Source organism: Carex rostrata, chromosome 1 (genome assembly GCF_964058835.1).
Source record: "Carex rostrata chromosome 1, lpCarRost1.2, whole genome shotgun sequence".
Lineage (NCBI taxonomy): Eukaryota > Viridiplantae > Streptophyta > Magnoliopsida > Poales > Cyperaceae > Carex > Carex rostrata.
This window is the reverse complement of record NC_135918.1, coordinates 9,958,853-9,979,148: the sequence shown is the minus strand read 5'-3', so window position 1 is coordinate 9,979,148 and position 20,296 is coordinate 9,958,853. Positions and strand designations below refer to the sequence as shown.

The following is a 20,296-nucleotide window of genomic DNA, read 5'->3' as shown; positions in this document are numbered from 1 at the left end:
AATAATATTTACATAAAGCCGAATTTGACTGGAAAAGAGTTGTATTTATTTATAAAAAAAAAGGTCGTTAGGTAACACATGTTGCTCATATTTAAAGTGAAAGTTAGGCGGAGAACCATGGACCTGCATGCTTTACTCTCTTCCATTTTTTTTATTCGCACACATAAAAGAACAAATAAAAAATGTAATTTTATTTATTTAGAGCAGGAAGACTTGACATTTGACAAACACCTTTTATTTATGATGAAATGATGAAAGTGAATGCTGGAACTTTGAAAATACGACAAGGGTGGATGTGGAAATTTAAGGTGTTGACAATTAAACGGCTGAGCTAGGCTTAATTTCAACTACCGGATGCAAACTTTAACAATTTTCACATTTTAGAGGTTAATTTGGAAGATTTATGGGGTGTGGATTTTGTATTCTTTGAAAGGTAAGGATTTAGTTGAATTAATTAAAGATGTAATTTTATCGGAATCAATTAAATCTTTAGATATGCAGTTTATTGGTTTGACTTTAACATGACTTTAAAGGAAGTGCCAATCTTTTTTTTTTCAAACGAACTCTTGAATACCATAGGATGCCGGTATGAAAATCATTTTTTTTTGCCTTATATTAAAATAATAATAATAATAATAATAATAATAATAATAATAATAATAATAATAATAATAAATAATGGAGTAGTAACTAAAAACCGATTACAATATATATAAATAAATGGAAGTGTCCAACCCCTTTAATATATATAACAATTGTTTTGAAGGTACCATCTTCTAATTTATTTTAATATAAAAAAATAATAATAATTAAGTGTGCTGATCGCGTCCTCCGATAAGTCATCAGTGTAATTAGTTGCTCTGATTAATTAACCTTCAGTTTCAAATCTAGAACCTGCAGAGCCCACGACCTGATTCGATAACAAAAACAAAAACAAATGAGTCATCAAAATTTTTTTTTTTTTTTTTTTGTCATTGGTGAAAGAAAGAAAAGTGCCAAATAAAAAAAAATAAGGGCCGGCTAAATTACTGGGATTTCTGGGCGTGACAAAACCGGTGCCAGCGAAGTTGCAGGTGGAAGGCTGTTGGCCGTGGGTCCGGTAGTAGGCATTCATGGCGTAGGCAGCATGCGCCTGGAGGTTGTTGGGTGCAAAGCAGGCCCCACCTGCTTGTATTGCGTGGCAGTCGACTCCGTTGCTGCACGCATAGTTGATGTTGTTCTGTAGAACTGCAGGGCTCACCCCGGCTCTTGGCACGCACCACGACCCCCTTCTCCCACCTCTTCTCATACCACCCCGGCGCCCCACAACCTACATATGGATTAGATGAATTACCTTAATTAATTTAATTAACTAACAATTCCAATAGAAGTTTAGTTGTACTAGTACTGTACGTACCTGTACCTGGCCTTTCATGATTCTGGCATTGTACATAGGAGTGAAATCCGGCCTGAATAGCCCCCAGTTCCGCTCCGCGATGGGTCCCGGCTTCAAGTTCTCGTTGAAGAGTGCGAAGATGTATGTCTCGAATTTGCGACCCGGCATCAGCGGAGTGCCCCTCCCTGAGCTCACCTTATTGATCAATCCATTGACGTAAGAGGCCGCGTAATCAGGACTGACCCCAACCTGTCCTGGCTCTGCCTGTGTGGGCCATCCCGTCTCCCCTATCACGATCTGCACGTCGCCATAGCCGATTCGCTTCATTGCAGAGTAGATGGCATCTAACTGAGCATCAAGCATGTTTGTGTACCTGATTTTGGTGTACTTGTCAAAGATCCCACTGTTCCTCCTGAAGTTTGCGTAGTTTAGGGTTTGGGGGTTGTAGCTGCATGCAAGCATTCATGTATGGGAAGAATTAATTAATTAGAATTAATATATATATATAGTTGTTAAAATTAAGATTCAATTAATGAGTAGCTAGCTAGGTTTAATTAATTACTTGAAGTATGGGTAGGGATTGACAACAAAAGGAGACTTGGTGGCTCGGTGGAAGTTGAGCATGGGGATGAGCACAGATTTCTGCCAACCATAGCGGAAGCGTGCAGTAGAAGGCTGTTCGGAATTCGCAAGGATACCGAGATAATGTGGGGTCGAGACACGGATCTGACGGAAACCGGCTGCAATGAGGGCGTTATGAAGAGAGCGCATGGCTGGCACTAGCTTGTAAATGAGGTTGTTGTCACCAGACATAAGGATCTCATTTCCCACAAGGACCATACCGATCTTTGTCGCAGGATAGAAAGGGGCGACATGGTTAGCCACCCAGGCAGCAGCTCCTTCACGGCTGACGAGATTGGGGATGTCGCCATTGGTGGTGGAGATGGTGAGAGAGATGGCTGTGTTAGCGAAGGCGCGGATGATGTCGGGGTTTGCATCGAAGAGCTTCACGCGGTCGATGTCGGTCTTCGTCTCAAGGAATGATGCTACCTGCATACAATTATAATTCAGGATTTATATTTGGGCCACGAGCCCACCAAGGCCTTCGATTTAATTATATACACTTTTTACGGGCCCAGTTGTCTGTGACTCAGGTCAGACTTCAAATTTCATATCATTTGTTATTATAATAATAAAGTATTTCTTCTATTTGTGTTTTGAACTGATAATCTCTTATCCAATAAAACGTGATCAATATGATGACATTCCAACAAGCTTATTAAAAAGGTATCAGCATGCTAATACAATAAAAACTAATTTTTCAATTAAATTTTGACTACTGATCAGAAATGGGATGCATATATATATGCCTGAGCAGGGGGCGGCAGGTTGTCGCCGAGAGTGCCGTAGTTTACACCAATGGAAAGAGCAACCACCGCTGACGAAAGAAGAAGAAGAGCCCGAAGGCCCATCTTTTGCAGCGGGGCCAGAGGCGCCATTCGCTCGATCAGCTGATGGATTGATTGATTGATTGATTGGTGGGAATAATGTTAGTGGAGGTACAATACAAAGAAGGGTGCTTTATGCGTGTTTCGTAATTCAATCACCTCATCCTGATTTCTACTTTCTAATTTTAGATCGATTTACTAACGATTAATTTAGACACATTTTATATGCAGGGGATAAGTGACAACGATCTCATGTCTTTTAATAGAAAAAACGTTAAACAATGGTCGTTTCTTCTCAAAAATTTGTTATTCGCAAGGATGAGGTACTTTTTAATCGTCACCAAGTTAAGTTTCATCTTTTCGCAATGCGAGATATTTTTTGGTGAACATTATTATAATTTTAATAAAGAGGGTTCAAATGCCTTTAATTTTTTTATGTTTCCGCCGTATTTTTAAAAATATTAATAAATTTAAATTATAAACTTCAAAATAAAACCATTAGATGTGATCGATCTATGTTATTTTATTTATATGCTCATAAAAAAATATCATATTTTAATTTTGATTTATGTGAATCAATCATTTGAAAAATCAACGTCTAGAAATTATTTATATTAGTATGTTTTTTACAAGCTCTTGATTACAATCAAAACAAAGTTGAAATACCACAATTTTTTATAAGTGCATAGATAAAATGATGTAGATCATATCTAACTATTTTAATTTGAACTTTTAAGTTTTAAATTTTGATTTATTAACGTTTTTTAAAATAAAAGTACGATGAAGATACAAAAAATAAAAGCATTTCAACCCACCTCAATTATAATTGTTGTAAAGTCAGGTAATTAAAATAAGAAGACGAACTAGTAGCAGGTGCTAGAAGGTAATTAATAACTAAATAAATATATATAGGTCATCAAAGCGAGAAATATTTATTCATAGAAATTATTAAAAAAAATATAAGAAAGGCAAATAGAAAGAATACTTGTTACATTTATAGAAATGTTAGAGACATTAATTCTGATTCATATTTTGGATCCGAAACAATATTATGATACCGATCCAAAGGCAAATAGTAACATGTGAATGCATCATTCACAAATTAAATTGGTTTGAATAATTTGAATTAGCCATTAAAAGTCTATTTAATTAATTTTAAAGTTAGTGTCATGTGACACCGATATCATACTAGCCGGACTCAATAAGAGTTAAGATGGTCTCACATTAACTATAGAGGAAGAACAAATGAGATGAGCCTATATATTTGCAACATCTCTAGTGTATTTAATTTGAGAAGAAAACGAACAAATTTTTGAATCGGAGACATTGGTTCGATCTTTTTGTAAATGTAACAAAGTATTTTTTTTTTATTTCTCTTATTTTTAATAATTTATATGAATAAAAAAATTCTCCATTAAAGCTGTGCTTTGAGCACTGGACAGGCAATAATAGTGTGATAAAAATGGCACGGCGGAGCCGGCTTCGTCACGGAAAGGCACGGTTACAACACGGAACGGCACGGCACGTGTTACTGTTTCGTGCCGTGACTCCCGTGTCGCGTGCTATGACCACCTCTTGACATTTTAGTCACGGCACGTGAAAGATCCGGTCACAGCACGGCACGGCACGTAATCACACGAGTTACGTGTAATTAGGACCGTTAAGTCTTAATCAAATGGTGAATCTTGAAGAAACTAATTTAAATCTTGGAAAAATAGTTAAACGTGACCATTCGCTTACTGTGACCACCCCTTAACATTTTGGTCACGACACGGCACGGCACGGGTCACTATTCACTTGATCACAGCACGGCACGAGACCAAAATCACAACGTATTAGTCACGGTACAAAACGGCACATTTTTTCCACTCTAGGCAATAAGCAAGGTGCATTCATATTTATTTATAGGAAAAATTTTCTACACGATGCCCACGTAAACTTATAAAGGCGGAATTTCACCGTACATTTCTCAAAAACTTTAAAAAAAAATTTATCAAAACTTTAAAAGTACGTATTTTTCTCTCTAAACTTCAAAAATTTACTCATTTATTATCTGTTATATTAAAACTCAGTTAAATTTATAAAATACTTATTTTATCTTTTATTGAAAACATAAAATATATATATATAGGAATATGCTAGCATGCTATGCATAGCATAGAGCCCCTCCATGCAACGCCTTGGATTTTGACTTTTTAAAATCTTAACGGTCGATCCGAACCGTTCATCTTGTTCTCCATATTAATATGTATTTGGGGACCAAATTTTACATTTTTTGGAATTTGTTTACTATTTTTTTAAATTTATTGAAAATCGCTGTTTTTTTATGGTCCAGATTTGCTTAAAACAGCGATTTTCAATAAATCTAAAGAAATAGTAAAAAAATTCCAAAAAAATGTAAAATTTGGTCCCTAAGCACATATTAATATGGAGAACAAGATGAACGGTTCGGATCGACCGTTAGGATTTTGAAAAGTCGAAATCCAAGGCGTTGCATGGAGGGGCTCTATGCTATGCATAGCATGCTAGCATATTCCTATATATATATATATAGAGAGAGAGAGAGATATATATATATATATAGAGAGAGATATATATATATATATATAGAGTAAGGCTTGGGTGCTATGGATAGCATAGAGGCCTCTAAGCTACGGCTCAATATTCGAGTTTTCAAAATCCAAACGGTCGATCCGAACCGTTCATCTTATTCTCCATATTAATATCTGCTTGGAGACTAAATTTTATATTTTTCTGAATTTTTTTACTATTTATTAAGCCACTTTGAAAATCGCTAATCCAACGGTTTTACTGTTTTGTGCAGCCACCGTTGGATCAACAATTTTGTAAAATACTTAATAAATAGTAAAAAAATTCAGAAAAATGTAAAATTTGGTCTCCAAGCAGATATTAATATGGAGAATAAGATGAACGGTTCGGATCGACCGTTTGGATTTTGAAAACTCGAATATTGAGCCGTAGCATAGAGGCCTCTATGCTATCCATAGCACCCAAGCCTTACTCTATATATATATATATATATAGAGTACGGCTAACGCGCTTCCTCTAGCATATTGGCCGAAATGCTTCCGGTGGAAATTTGAAATTTCAAAATCCAAAAAGTCGATCTGAACCGTTCATCTCCTTCTCCATATTAATATCTGCTTGGAGACCAAATTTTACATTTTTCTGAATTTTTTTACTATTTATTAAGCCACTTTGAAAATCGCTGATCCAATGGTTTTACTGTTTTGTTAAGCCACCGTTGGATTAGCGATTTTCAAAGTGGCTTAATAAATAGTAAAAAATTTCAGAAAAATGTAAAATTTGGTCTCCAAGCAGATATTAATATGGAGAAGGAGATGAACGGTTCAGATCGACTTTTTGGATTTTGAAATTTCAAATTTCCACCGGAAGCATTTCGGCCCATATGCTAGAGGAAGCGCGTTAGTCATACTATATATATATATATATATATATATATATATATATATATATATAGAGAGAGAGAGAGAGAGTGGCTAATATGCATTCGGTTGCATATGGACCGAAGTGCTTACGGTCCAAATTTGATTTTTCAAAATCCAAACGGTCGATCTGAACCGTTCATCTTGTTCTCCATATTAATATGTGCTTGGAGACCAAATTTTATATTTTTCTGATTTTTTTTTTACTATTTATTAAGTATTTTACAAAATTATTAATCCAACGGTAGCTTAACAAAACAGTAAAATCAGCAGCTACCGTTGGATCAACAATTTGGTAAAATACTTAATAAATAGTAAAAAATTTAGAAAAATATAAAATTTGGTCTTCAGGCACGTATTAATATGGAGAACAAGATGAACGGTTCAGATCGACCGTTTGGATTTTGAAAAATCAAATTTGGACCGTAAGCACTTCGGTCCATATGCAACCGAATGCATATTAGCCACTCTCTCTCTCTCTCTCTCTCTCTCTATATATATATATATATATAACATGTTTAAGAAAAATATTGGTCTTATAATCGGTTGGTTTTAGAGAACAAATGATTCATTTCTCTGTACTCCTAATGCATATACAAGGGTATACTGAAATGTCATCGTGTATATGTCAGAAGTAGAAAAATAAATCATTTGTCCTCGAAAATCGATCAAATATAAGATGTTGAGTAGGGACACTATATTGAAACTAATTTTATTACTCTCTTAAGATATTCTTACAACTCTACTACTTAATAATTTAACCTCCAAGATTACACCCTCTACTACTTATATTATTCTACACCTCTAAACTACTACAACGCTCTACTACTTATATTATCCAAGATTTCTTTCTTGCTTGGATGGTGAAAATGAGGAGCAAGGCACCCTATTTATACTTGCTCCATGAGAGCCAAAGAAACATCTAGACTTAAGATATTTTTGGGCTCTTCTAGATTTTTCTACATCTTACACTACAAGATATTTTCTTTAGTAGTTTCTAGATCAATCTTGTAATTATCTAATTGGGCTTGGGCTTCTTTGGTGCTGACTTCAACATAAGACTTACATTTTTCACAAATATACTATATTTATTATGTTTTTAATAAATGATAAAATTGATATTTTATAAATATATAAGTTTGTGAATTTTTGAAGTTTAGAAGGAGAATAACGTAATTGCCCTTTAATGCATCATCTATAGGGCTGTCAAAAAAGCTCGCGGCTCGTGGCTCGCTCGTGGCTCGTCTCTAGCTCGCTCGCTAACAGCTCGCTCGGTAGTGGACCGAGCTGTTAACGAGCCAGCTCGGCTCAGGCTCGGGCCAAAATAAACGAGCTGAGCCAGGGGTCAGCTCGGACCGGGCCAGCTCGGCTCGTTAAGCTACAGTGAATTTAGGATTTAGTCCCGTATAATTTTAAGTCCAGTCCCATTTTTAAAGGCGCAATTATGCAAAATTTATGTATTTTCGGTTTGGGAAGAAAGGATATGGCTTTAGTTGATTGAAGATGTGCCTGCTGGACGATTTCTTAAATTTTTTGAATGGGATTTCTTATTTTTTTATTTTTGAATCTGTATAATAACAGTCCAATAAAGCCCAACGAGCCAGCTCGTCAGCTCGAGAGCTAGCTCGAGCTGGCTTGTCACAAGCTGAGCCAGGGGTTTTGACTCGGGTGACCTAGGTCCAGCTCGCTCGGTCCAGGCTCGGGCCAAAATAAACGAGCTGAGCTAAGGCCCAGCTCGGCCGAGCCAGCTCGTTTACAGCCCTAATCATCTAGTATACTCAATTGGAGAAGTTTTTTTGATGTTACAATCTATGTACTTTTTTATTAATTTATAATTATGAAATATTCTCATTTACACAGGCTTGCTGAAAATTATCCCTTATATAAAGATTTTTTTTAATCATAGAAATTAATAATATAATAAGTACGAAATAGAAAAAGTATTTAGTTTAAACATTAATAGAAATATCGGAATCAATGTCCCTATCTACAGTTTAAAAAGCATAGTAAAAATTTAGATATGGATCATTGAGTCTGATCCGAAGTCCGATGCAAAGATTAGATCAGAAAAATTGATCCCAACATTTTCATGAATGTTACAACCTATGCATTCTTTCTATTTTCTATTTTTTTTATTAATGTCTAATTATAGAATATTTTCGTTTACACGAACACACCAGAAATTCTCCCTTATTTATAGAAAGTTTCTATCCATAAAAATTAACAAAATAGAATGTACAGAAATAAATATTTAATCTGTAACATTAATAGAAATATCGAAAACAACGGTTCCAATCTAAAATTCAAAAAATATATATATATTAAAACTCTGAATCAGAAGAACCATTAATTCCGAATTTTGGATCGGAGCTATTAATTCCGATATTTTTAAAAATAAAAAATATATAAAAATAGACAGCAGAGCAGACAAAACAAGAGTGGAGTAGTGGACCGCATGATCCGCCGACTCCAACTCGAAAGAAAGAAAGAAAGAAAGAAAGAGGAAAAAGGATTCCATTTCCTGTTTTGGGGGATATCCCTTGCTTCCGCTTCCGATCACGGTGGATTTGGATTTTGGAAGCTGCTGCGGTTTGGGTTCCTTCCCTTCCCTTCCCTTCCCTCCCCTCCCCTTCCCTCCGCTCGCTCGCGGGGTGCGCAAAGTAAAACCCTAGCACTACGCTCCTCCTCTCCCTCACGCCTGCGCGCAAAACCCTAACTCTGAATCAAGCTCTCCGCTCCCTCCCTAGGCCCTAACTTTAGATTTTGTGGCTCGTTTGTTTAGAGGTTGGTTGGTTCTTTCCTTAATTTGCAAAGCTGGTTCTTTCCTTAATTGCAATTTGACATGTATGTGTTTTTGTTCTTTACCAGGGATGATATACACAGCAATAGACACCTTTTACGTCACTGACGAGCAATTGAAGAATTCTCCCTCTAGAAAGGATGGGATTGATGAAGACACCGAGACCACTCTCAGGATATATGGCTGTGATCTCATACAAGAGAGTGGCATTCTTTTAAGGCTGTATCCTTTATCTATTCATTTCTATTCATTTCCTAAGAAGAATCAACTGTTGTTGCAATTGAGTCTCCCTTAAAGCCAATTCTAACCATAACCATGTCAGTTTTGACCTCATAACTGCAATTAGACGCAGTAAATCCAGAGGAAGAGTCATAAAGGGAAAATATTGTCGGCACTTGTTGCTATATTTTTTAATGTCCTGTGCAGGTAGGTTCACATATCTAGCATTATATTGTGATGTCTAGTGCCGAGCAACTCTTTTTTATTTTTTGGGTTCTCATTTTTAGTATTTCAATTACAATGCCATTATTTTTGGATTTCTTGACAAGCAATAGACCGCAAGTTGTTATGGCTACAGGCCAGGTTTTATTTCATCGATTCTACTGCAAGAAGTCGTTTGCTAGATTTAGTGCCAAGGTAAATTGGTTTTAGATTTATCCATTTTTTTTAATTCTCAAATGCATTTTTTAGGGCCCCAAAGCTTTGAAATGTGCAAATGCTTGGTGTCTGATCATGATATATGTACTGCTTAGGTCTGTTACTGATGGAGTATGGAGACTAGCTGGTTAGTGTGAGCTTAACTTGTACCATATTTCGATGAGTTTGCCAACCATTCACTGTTTTTCCAATCAAGCACCTCATATCCTGAAAAGTGAATTCATAAAAAATGCTGAGTTTGCCAATCATTACCCCATATAAATGGTACTGAATTCTCAAGTTTAATCCTTGGACCAGACCAGTACGTCCATATTTGCCTACTTTGCGTATTTAACTTTTATAAAATGAACTTCAAACTACAGAGGCTTGCGGCAAGCTGTGTTTGGCTGGCATCGAAGTTGGAAGAGAACCCAAGAAAACCAAGGCATGTAGTACTTGTTTTTCATAGGATGGAATGTAGGAGGGAGAACTTGCCTATACAGCCTTTAGATCTTGGCAGCAAGGTTTGTCTATCAAACTTATGCTATGGTTCATTCTCTCTCTCTCTCTCTCTATTTTTTCTGAGGGAATTTTCTTTTGTTTACATCCAATTGTGTAATTTTTCATTTCAAATGAACATATAATTCTCTGAACATGAGAATGTATCAGTCATACATGCCCCCTGTAAATCAATGGAAGAAGGAAGGTGAGGTAAAGAGGGGCCAATTTTGTGAAATTTATATATGCACTATATTGGCCTTGAGGTTTTTGACTAATTCCATCCTCCCCAAACCCCAATGTAATATTTGTTTCAATTATATAATTATTTTTATGATAAAAATCATTCTTTTTGGTGTTTGTTTGAGTATTGAGTTTGTTCTCTCTTTTTCCATATCTCTCTCATTCCATTAAATACTTTCACCAGATCATATCTCCTATTGTCAACACCTCTAATAACCAGTAACCTACAAACCTCCCATCATCCATGTAGTTATTTTCGACCAATATGCATTTGAGAGTCATATCGCTACTCTTAATATAGTGTGTTTGTTTGTTTATTTTGATGTAGATTTATGATGACCTGAAGAAGGATCTCATTAGAACAGAGCGTCATTTGTTAAAAGAGATGGGTTTTGTTTGCCATGTGGAACATCCTCACAAGTTCATATCTAATTATCTGGCCACACTTGAAGCACCTCTTGAGTTGAGACAACAAGCTTGGAATCTTGCCAATGATAGGTATCCTTTTCTTGTAGCAAAGCTTGTCCTATCTGTCTTTGTTGAGATTTAGTGATTGATCATACTACTGGATTCCTATGGCTGTCAATGGATCAGATTCGGATCGGATTCTCATATAATCCAAATGCAGATCCATATCGAATAATTGTGAGGATACAAATGCAGATCAATATCCATTATCATACTGAATTTCGGATCGGATTCAGATCATATTAGATTTTTTTGAGTTGAAAGATTTAAAATAATGAAATTCGTGCATAACACAAGTTAATATAATTATTTATATTATAAATATACAATAGAGAATAATGACTTTATTTTAACTAATTTATATGACTAATCAGATTCGGATATCCATTGACAGCCCTAGGATACTCCATCCCTCAATTTAGATATTGCACGACCCAAGAGACATCAAACATTAAAGAGATAGAACATAGTGCTATCTAATGGTAAGAGCCTTTAATTATTATTCTTGATGGTACAATGAAATTAACTCCCAAACTATAGATGTCTAGTCCAGCAACCAGCGTATTTTGAAGAAGTCCTGCATTTTTAGAGTATTTTATCTGTGCTTGTAAGCACGAATGACCAGCATTGTTACTGCAGAGAAAAGACTTCATCAGTACTCTGGAGTCTACATTGCATTTGGATCTTTAAAAAAAATGGGTTCAAATGTTTATTTTTATTTGAGATTTGGAAATAAACATATTTAGGCATATGGAGGTTGACATTACAGCTATATCACAGCCAATAGCAGTGCCAGTTACATCTAACAGATCCTTCTACCTCCTCCCTGATGTATGTTACATCATTGCCTTGTGTATATTAGCTTTGTGTTGAACTTCTAAATGTATCACCTATTATGTAATCCTTTGAATCTCGTGCTACTTTTTTTTTTTAATGTTTTTGCACTTCATTCATTGTAGTTTGCGTACTACCCTGTGTGTACAGTTCAAGAGTGAGGTAGTGGCATGTGGGGTTATCTACGCAGCTGCACGGAGATTTGGGCTCCCGCTTCCAGAGGAGCCGCCATGGTGGACAGTGTTCGATGCCGATGAAGCCAGTATAATGGAAGTTTGCAGGCTTCTTGCGCACCTCTACAGCCTTCCCAAGGCTCAGTACATACCTGTTTTTAAAGACGACGATTCTTTCACCTCTGTTACCAAAAACAAGGCTTCTGAGCCCCAAATATTTAAGGTCTGAAAAAGCCTTGTATTTTTTTGAACTTTGTTATTTCAGTGCATATAACAGTAGTCAAGAAATCTCGTTTGTGCGTGTGTTTTGCTTAACCAAGTTGAAGGTTTTTATTATGATCTTCAAGTTTGAGGGTGTCAATTTTGTTCTATCTTTATATCTCTGTCTAAATAGGAGTTGAAATTGCATTGACTGAAATATGCTATTGTGGCAATGTTAACTTGGATTTTACAGACTTTGTTACATAAGCTTCATTCATAGTTATAATAGGAATCATGTAAAATACCTTTTGCTTCATCAAATGTCAGTCTGTAATGATATATCAATGCCAAAAATCCTAATGCAGAAGTATTAACTTCAGGGATCAAAATGAAAATAGCATGAATCTGTAGATCATTTATGTAACTCATTCTTGTCACTTTTAATGGGATAAATTGAAGCAAAGTCAAATTTGTATTAATGTTGTATTAGTATTGAGCAATGATAGTAAATTGATTTTTTGTTTTGCCCCAGTTAAAGCTGTTATTTCCCTTCCTTTTATCTAGGAAAGCCCAGCTAAGGTTGGTACTGATGATGCCAATACCCCAAACCCATTGTTGGTCTCATGTCAGGAAATTGGTTCATCAAATAAAATGCTTGGGAAAGCAGGAACAGAGAGCTCAAGAGAATCTAAGAAAAGTGATGATGAGGGTGGCAAATTCACACCTGCTGAGAACGATTTAAAAGAAGACCCAGTAGAAAAATCAAAGAGTGAAAAGATGGATTCTGCTAGTGATAGAATATATGATAGAGAAAAAGAGAGATCCAGGGGTAGTAATAGGGATAGAGATAGAGAGAGAGACGGTAGAGGCCGGGACTCGGATAGAGAGAGCAGGGGCAGGGATTCAGATAGGGAGAGGGAGTGGGAGAGAGAGAGGGATAGGGAAAGAGAAAGGGAAAGGAGACATCGTCACCATGGCCATCAGCGCTCCAGAGATAAAAGCTCAGGTATGTTTTTTGTTCAATGTACCTCAATACATTTATAATGGTTAAGAGTTGTAGTAACTCACCCCATTCCAAATTCCAAAATTTGAAATTACTAGATCCGTTGTACATGAATATTTTTTAATTTACATTTTCTGATACCATATTTGGTGTTGTCAGGGGCAAATATGAAATTTTCATAGTTTGATAAAGATTTTTTTTTTAGAAATAAATAATCCGTTTATGCTGGAAAGCGAAGGAACTTTTGGATTTTCGAAAAAGGACATGGACACCTGAGTCGGACCGCACCATTGATACGGTTCCAGTGTTTTCCAGATGTTATAAAGCACACCCACAGAAAATCCCATTTTGACTGTAACCGTCCCAGCCTTTGGGTTAAATAAATGATCAGGATCAATTGATCCGTACTCTTTGAATTTCCCACCCTCACTTTTCGTCTTCATCTTGCCCCCACGTGACCCATTTATAATCAAAGTGTGAGTTCATCTAATTTTTTAATAGAAATTGAACCTGAGCAAGTGCTCAGAAATTAGGGATATTAGATGGCAGTTTACAGTGACGAATATAAGAGGAAGCATATGAAAGGAGGAAGAAAGAAGAATTTGTACAATAGAATCAGTGTAGGGCAAGAATTTAAAATTTTGGAACCTTAAATCAATCTTCTCTCTATCCCTGCTCTCCTTCTTCTTTGAATGATACATCTTTTATCTCGTGTTCCAACTCTCAAGACATTATGTTTTCTTATATTTTGACAAATAGGGTTAGAAGGAAAGAATTTTCAATTGTTGGATTTACTTCCCCGATTCATATATCCTCGTGATGTAACAATGTAATCCCTTCAGTTCAGTTTTAATGCCCGCTGAGTTAAGCAGCTTGGTTCAGAATTCAGAGGGAAGGGGAGTTTTCAGCTTGGTTCAGAAGTCAGAAGCCAGGTGGTGGATTTGGAGACAAAAAACCCGGTTGGACTATGAAAATTTGCAGTCTCTCCAGCCTTCTTTTTTCAAAAAGGTAACTAGGGATTGTAAACAAGAAAAAAAAAATAAGATATGTGTCAAGTGGGGGAGTAAGACGATGAAGAAAAGTGAGGAAGTGGGACAGTCAGATGCAGATCAATTAATCCTGATCGTTTATTTATTTGAAGAGCATAGATAAGGAGTTAATTTATTAATCCAGAGCCGCTGTGTGGTTCTTTAAAGGGTGGAACCGTACGTGTGGTTCCACTATCATATTCCTATTTCGTGTGTTATTTCGTGTGGCTGTTGTGGCAGAGAGGAAAAATGGTGGAACCACACCAACACCAATGGTGCGGTTCCATCCCTTTTTCGAAAATCCAAAGGTTCCCTTCTCTTTCCAACTGAAACGGATTATTTATTTCTAAAAAATAATCTTGATAAGGCGTAAAAGAAAAAGTAAAAACTAGTCTTAAGAAAATGAGTTGTTAAGCATGCTTGGGATCAGATAAATGTCAGTAAATTAAAAGCATGGTGAAATTTTACTCTCTTTGTAGGTAAGCCATCCAAGTTTTTTCTTAATTGACAGTTCTCAGTGTAAAAAGAGCATCTGGACTTATGCATTTAGTGACAAGGATTTGAGCTCACGTGGTTGGCATTTTTGTAGTGTGTACTTAATTTATTTTTCTCTTTAATGACGTATTAGTTGGGGATGAAAACAAAGTTGCACCTGTTTCAGTATATTTTTCTCCTTTGTACCCCAAAGGTTGGTGCTGGATATACTGTCATAATCTATTAATTAGCAATTTATGCTTAGAATGGTTGATCAACAAGCTAGTAGTCTCACATATTACAAATATTAACAGTCAATAAAATATGTATTGTGTTTTTCTATTTTGTTGAAGCAGGACACTCCGATGGGTCTAGGCGTCAGTCATCAAGAGGTGGGTTATCGTCAGTTGTAGTCTCGTAAGTCCTTTCCTTCTAATCTCAAATAATTACCATCAAATTTCGGAATATTTACAAATGTTTTTGCTCTCCCTTTCAGATCCAGGTGACTACTACCGCTCACAATCATCACGTGATAAGGACCGACACAGGCGCCATCCTTAATGACCCGTGATATTTATAACTGTTGCTTGTGTAAACTAGATTAATTCTTTTTTCCTTTCCCCAAACAAAAACAATCCTTGGACTTGGAGAGTGATTTATTTAGGCCAAGATTTGGTAGGTAACCTGAAACTAATATAAAACTTTGTTTTTTTGGTTCTTGATATGTGCCCCAGGATGCCAGGAAGTACTAGCACTCATAGGTAAGATATTGCATATTAATTATTGCCAAAAATATTTTGTTGATTGTCCGATATTTTTCTGATGATCAACTGATTGAACCGTACCCCACATGCTGTTATACTTTGTACGAGCGCGTCGGGATCTTATTGTGTAGCTTCCCGATTTTTTATTTCTAGCATTTCCAAATAAAAAAAAAATTAAAAACTGGCACGAATATGGTGAAATTTTGAATTATAGCGCGACCAAAGCGTCTCCCAGGAAAAACAAAAAGATTCTCAGAGCGTTTTTTTTCCCTAAAAAAGTTAGCAGTGGCTGCTTATTACATGTGCAATTTTAATTGTAGTTATGAAAAATTACATACTAAATAGAGAAAATTTGTTGTGCGCCTACGTAAAGTTTTGAAATAGTCAATTTTTTTTTCATGAGAAATACTATTATATCTAATATTGTCATAAAAATAATATTTTCTCTTTTTAATTATTTAATCTTTTATTTTATTATTTTAAAAGTTATAATGATATCTTTTATTTTATTATTTTAGAAGTTTTATTGATCAATGATTTTGCAGTCTGTGCGAAAATTAAAAAAAAAATTGTTGATCAATATGTTATTTAATTTTAAATGGAGATGTCACGCACTTTTAATTGTCTTATTCCACATAGAGGTGCTATCGGGTCGGGTCGGGTCCGGTTTCTATTATATTTGGACCCGTACCCTAAAAGTGTTCGGGTCCGAACTTCAATCCATATACTTATTTGTTTCAAACCGGGTCGGGTTCGGATCCGGATACCTATCTACTCGTAGATATTTCAGGTCCAGTCTTTTGGTTCCGGGTAGATAGATACCCATAACTTGTTTGTGGATTATCGGGTCCGATTCGGATACGGGGCGGTTCCGAATCCAGAGCGGATATAGGTCACAACTCCAAATCATTTGAGAAATTATTTACATTTAAATATAATTATAATTTCTTAAACATCTCATATAATATAAATCATTACAATATAAATTAAAAAATGTTGCAAAATAAAAATTACACTATTGATCTTGTTCATAAATAATGAAATATATCATGCTACAATCTACATAGCAAAATAAAAATAATAACTCTAAATTATTAGTTATCTATCTAAATTAAAAAAAATACTATCCTATTGATTCAACATTTGCAAGTACATTATCTCAATTACTATTTTGTCAATCGCTGTAACAAATGAGAGCTTCAATTGTTGATGCCTTCAAACTTGCTCGTTTGTCATCAATTACTCTGTTACCTGTGCTAAAAGCGGATTCTGAAGCTCATGTGTGTATAAACATAGCAAATTGAATTGGAAATATCATATATCAGATTAGTCATATGAGCAGAATTTTTTTTTATTAGTAAAATATAGCACAGAAGAACCAAGCTTGTTAAGGCCGTAATTAAAAAGCTAGTGTAAAACAACAGCATAAACCTGGTTAAGTTTTACCAAGCTATAGCACAGCTGAAATATATTATCTAACACAAAAACTTGATGCAGAGTTATTAATATATATTTTGTCGGGTATTTATACGGGTATCGGGTCGGGTTCGGTTATGGGTTGGATAATTAAATGATACCCATATCCTACCCATTATAGTATCGGTTCCGGTTCGGATCCGGGTCGGATATTAAATTATTAATTTTGTAATTGTACCCATAATTTAACCAGTTATATTTTTTAAACCATATCATATCCAAATTAATCGGATCTGGGTCGGTTCCGAATCAGATCCGGTTCGGTTTCGGATCGGATCCGGGTAATCGGGTAAAAGTAACACCTCTAATTCCACGTCTCATCGAGCTAATGAGGATTCCTTTATTCCTTGTCCAGCTCATCGATTGGAATAGTTGATGCGTTGAAAACAGGCTTTGACTTTGCTGAAATAAATTGAAAAACATTAAAAAAAAATATTAAGAGGATTCCTTGTCAAAATTATCCAGTAAATTTGAAGTTATACGAGAATTTTAAGAGTTTTTAACTACTTGAAAAGGATCAGGATATAAATAAATATATATATATACTTATTTCGTCAAGCAAGTTAATTAATACAGCTAGAATTAAAATTTCTCAAGCTTTGCGTCTAAAATAATAATATATATTTAAATATAAATTAAATTCTAACAATGATAATTCTTATTTGGAAAAAGAGCACAAAAATTATGAATCTTTCAATCATAATAAATAAAAAAAGAATAATAATAACATGACATAGACGAAAAGTGTTAAAACTTTATAAATTATAAATTAAGGGGGGTGGATCTGAAGGATTTCATGATGCGGCAAGGCAATAAATTCAAAAATTTTAACCTTCTTACAAGCATCTACGGATCTACTTTATTATGCTAATTATATTAAAACAATTCAAATGTATGCAAATGGATATCTACTCATTCATTAATCACAAATCTATTTACTAAAAGTGATTTGGATATATCTCTACCAAATGTCAATTTGATAAATAGAGAGAAGTCGAATTCTCTTCTAGATCTCTTGGATACATTCGTTTGTCGAAATGGCCTCCTAGTGTTCACCTTGAACTAAACAAGGATTAGAAAGACCTTACTAGAGATCTTAATCTAATCTAAGCTTAGAACCTAGTTAATAACCCTTCTTGTTCTTCTAATAATTTCTCATTAGAGAAACCAATAATATGAAAGGAATAGGGATGGCGGCTAGGAGGGAGAGGAAGAGAAGAAAAAAAATTTCAGAATTTTTTTTGCTTGCTTACTTATTGAATACCTTCTCTACCTCTCCTTATATACAAATATACTAGGGTTTCCATTGTGTAACCTTCCTAGTATAATTCTCTTTAATAAAAGAGACAACCCTAGCCGCTGCTACAGTGCGCGCTACAGTACCATCCTCAACTCATATTCATTTTGGGTTTTAATAAACTTATGTTATAACAATGTTTTGCACATTATTAATTATGTGTCATGTATATTATACTATAAAATATGCACCATATTATACCAAATAATATACATGCACACTTCTCATAAATTTATCTTCGTTCTAAGCAGTCATGATATTTATTTATCACATATATATTATTTCATGTCATATGAAACAATATACATCATATAAATAAAATATCCTTCTTGTTTCTCGTTCAGTTGGTGTGACCTATATGGAGGATCTGTGTTATGTTGGCAATGGCATAAAACATTTTATTACCATAAACTATAAGCGGTATTCTAGCTATACATTATAGTTACCCAAATAACATAGATGTAAAGTATCATTTTTACAATACATGATCCTTTAAAGTAACGTTACAAATAACATTACTTGTATCTATTCCTTGCCACATGATATTATGAATAATATACAAAGTCGGACCGTGTCATCTTTGTATTATATTCGTTTCTTGGTCTCTTAAGTAAATTATATAAATATATAACTGCACTTCAGTTATATTGCATGCATTATAATTCTACTTTACCAAGGGGCCCACAAAATATCATCACTCATTATAAATGAGGGGCAATGATACTATTGACATATAACTTTCTCCCGCACAAGTTATATACAAGGAACTAATATTTTTATCACCACTTATGATAAACAGCTTTTAATACTAATTACATTATATATTTCTCATGTGAAAAAGAAATACATCTCATATCTTAGAATTCTGAGACACAATGAAAATATTAATGACACTAACATAACCCATATAATATTTTCATTTGTTAGGTCTGTTCAATATATGAAACCTTTCATATACTCATGTTATTAAACGATAAGCCTTTATCAACATTTATAGAACTACAATGTACTTTAATCAACATGACAAACTTATCATGGTATATTAGTGTTTCATGATAATAACCAAGTCTGTGAACATTTTAGAGATTTATGTTTGTCATCATATAGAGTTCTATGGTTCAAGACCAAGAGCATCTTCTTGAACACTTCTATAGATAAACATAAATTTCATGGAACAAAATGCATGTAGCATCCAATTCATAAACATAACATGTAAAAGTGATCAACATAAGATAACTTTTAGAACACATATCTAACAGGATATCCATTTCATTATTAAACACGTTGGGTATCCGATCCGCCAACGGCTATGATTGAAAGATGAAATTTCGAATTTAATCTCAACTCTCTGATCACATTATTTGTCTTCTTTTGATTAAATACATCTGAATAATATGTAGAAGTCTAAATTTAGTTAAGAACATACTCACCATACGTAATGGCACACGATGCGTTACAATTAAAATTGAACATACACAAAAAATAGCAATATATTAATTCTTTTTCTTATTTCTCACTTTCCTTACTTCTCTTTTGTTTCTATATAGACCATCTATTAGAAAATTTATATATTAAGATAAAATTTTTGTGCAGTACAGATCACCCCATTTTATTTTCCTATTTTTCAATTTTGTTTTTACACAGACGGTCCAGAGAAAATCAAGAATCAAGAGTTTATTTTTCAAATTAACTTGGTAATTCTTAATTCTCTGTGTCCCTCTTATTATCTCTTATTATTTGGTTGAAAAACTATATTTTGCTTAACATTATTGAACAATGTATATATTAATGCTGTTTTGTGTTCGAGGAAATGTCTGAACCAAAATAATACATAATTTATTGTCGATTCATAGATTGACACTTAGATTATTAACTTATTGATCACTTAGATTATCACTTAGCATTCCAAAAAATTAATTTATAATTATCTATACTTACAATTTTTTATAATATAATAAAGATTATATTTATTTTGGTAACACATTTTATTGAAAATTATATTGCTTTTAAAAAAAAAAGAGAAATAAAATCGTAAATGATTTTTATTTCCTAAATTATTGAAGTGGTCATCTTTATTTATATTTTTATTTGATTCTCTAAATCATTAATTT

The 20,296-nt window shown here is 34.4% G+C and overlaps 2 protein-coding genes across 5 annotated transcripts; one reads left to right on the top strand and one right to left on the bottom strand.

The window, feature by feature from the left end:
• Positions 1 to 660: 660 nt before the first annotated feature.
• LOC144557576 (glucan endo-1,3-beta-glucosidase-like) lies at positions 661 to 2,894 on the bottom strand. The gene is made up of 5 exons (XM_078306168.1): positions 2,791 to 2,894; positions 1,938 to 2,425; positions 1,397 to 1,823; positions 1,030 to 1,309; positions 661 to 910 (listed from the first exon to the last, which is right to left on the bottom strand). The coding sequence occupies exons 1-5, from the start codon at positions 2,872 to 2,874 to the stop codon at positions 888 to 890; spliced, it is 1,302 nt and encodes a 433-aa protein (XP_078162294.1). The 5' UTR covers positions 2,875 to 2,894; the 3' UTR covers positions 661 to 887.
• A 5,858-nt stretch (positions 2,895 to 8,752) lies between these two features.
• On the top strand, positions 8,753 to 15,441 carry RCY1 (arginine-rich cyclin 1). Of its 4 annotated transcripts, none has more exons than XM_078306230.1 (9): positions 8,753 to 9,074; positions 9,159 to 9,312; positions 9,645 to 9,726; positions 10,110 to 10,250; positions 10,796 to 10,965; positions 11,895 to 12,165; positions 12,708 to 13,149; positions 15,005 to 15,040; positions 15,145 to 15,441. In XM_078306230.1, the coding sequence occupies exons 2-9, from the start codon at positions 9,161 to 9,163 to the stop codon at positions 15,207 to 15,209; spliced, it is 1,359 nt and encodes a 452-aa protein (XP_078162356.1). In that variant the 5' UTR covers positions 8,753 to 9,074; positions 9,159 to 9,160; the 3' UTR covers positions 15,210 to 15,441. The 4 variants fall into 4 exon arrangements, with proteins under 4 accessions (XP_078162356.1, XP_078162368.1, XP_078162348.1 ...); XM_078306242.1 differs by having other exon boundaries at positions 8,754 to 9,074; positions 15,005 to 15,065; XM_078306222.1 differs by having other exon boundaries at positions 8,754 to 9,074; positions 15,002 to 15,040.
• Positions 15,442 to 20,296: the final 4,855 nt, after the last annotated feature.

What these genes read in the sequence shown, in the direction of transcription:
- LOC144557576 (XM_078306168.1), bottom strand. Translation starts at nt 2,874, where the DNA reads ATGGCGCCTCTGGCCCCGCTGCAAAAGATGGGCCTTCGGGCTCTTCTT. An exon ending in TGGTTGCTCTTTCCATTGGT is followed by an intron (nt 2,426 to 2,790) that starts GTAAACTACGGC and finishes AATTGTATGCAG; the next exon opens with GTAGCATCATTCCTTGAGAC. An exon ending in TCATGAAAGGCCAGGTACAG is followed by an intron (nt 1,310 to 1,396) that starts GTACGTACAGTA and finishes ATCCATATGTAG; the next exon opens with GTTGTGGGGCGCCGGGGTGG.
- RCY1 (XM_078306222.1), top strand. Translation starts at nt 9,161, where the DNA reads ATGATATACACAGCAATAGACACCTTTTACGTCACTGACGAGCAATTG. An exon ending in TTGCTAGATTTAGTGCCAAG is followed by an intron (nt 9,727 to 10,109) that starts GTAAATTGGTTT and finishes TTCAAACTACAG; the next exon opens with AGGCTTGCGGCAAGCTGTGT. An exon ending in CTTTAGATCTTGGCAGCAAG is followed by an intron (nt 10,251 to 10,795) that starts GTTTGTCTATCA and finishes ATTTTGATGTAG; the next exon opens with ATTTATGATGACCTGAAGAA.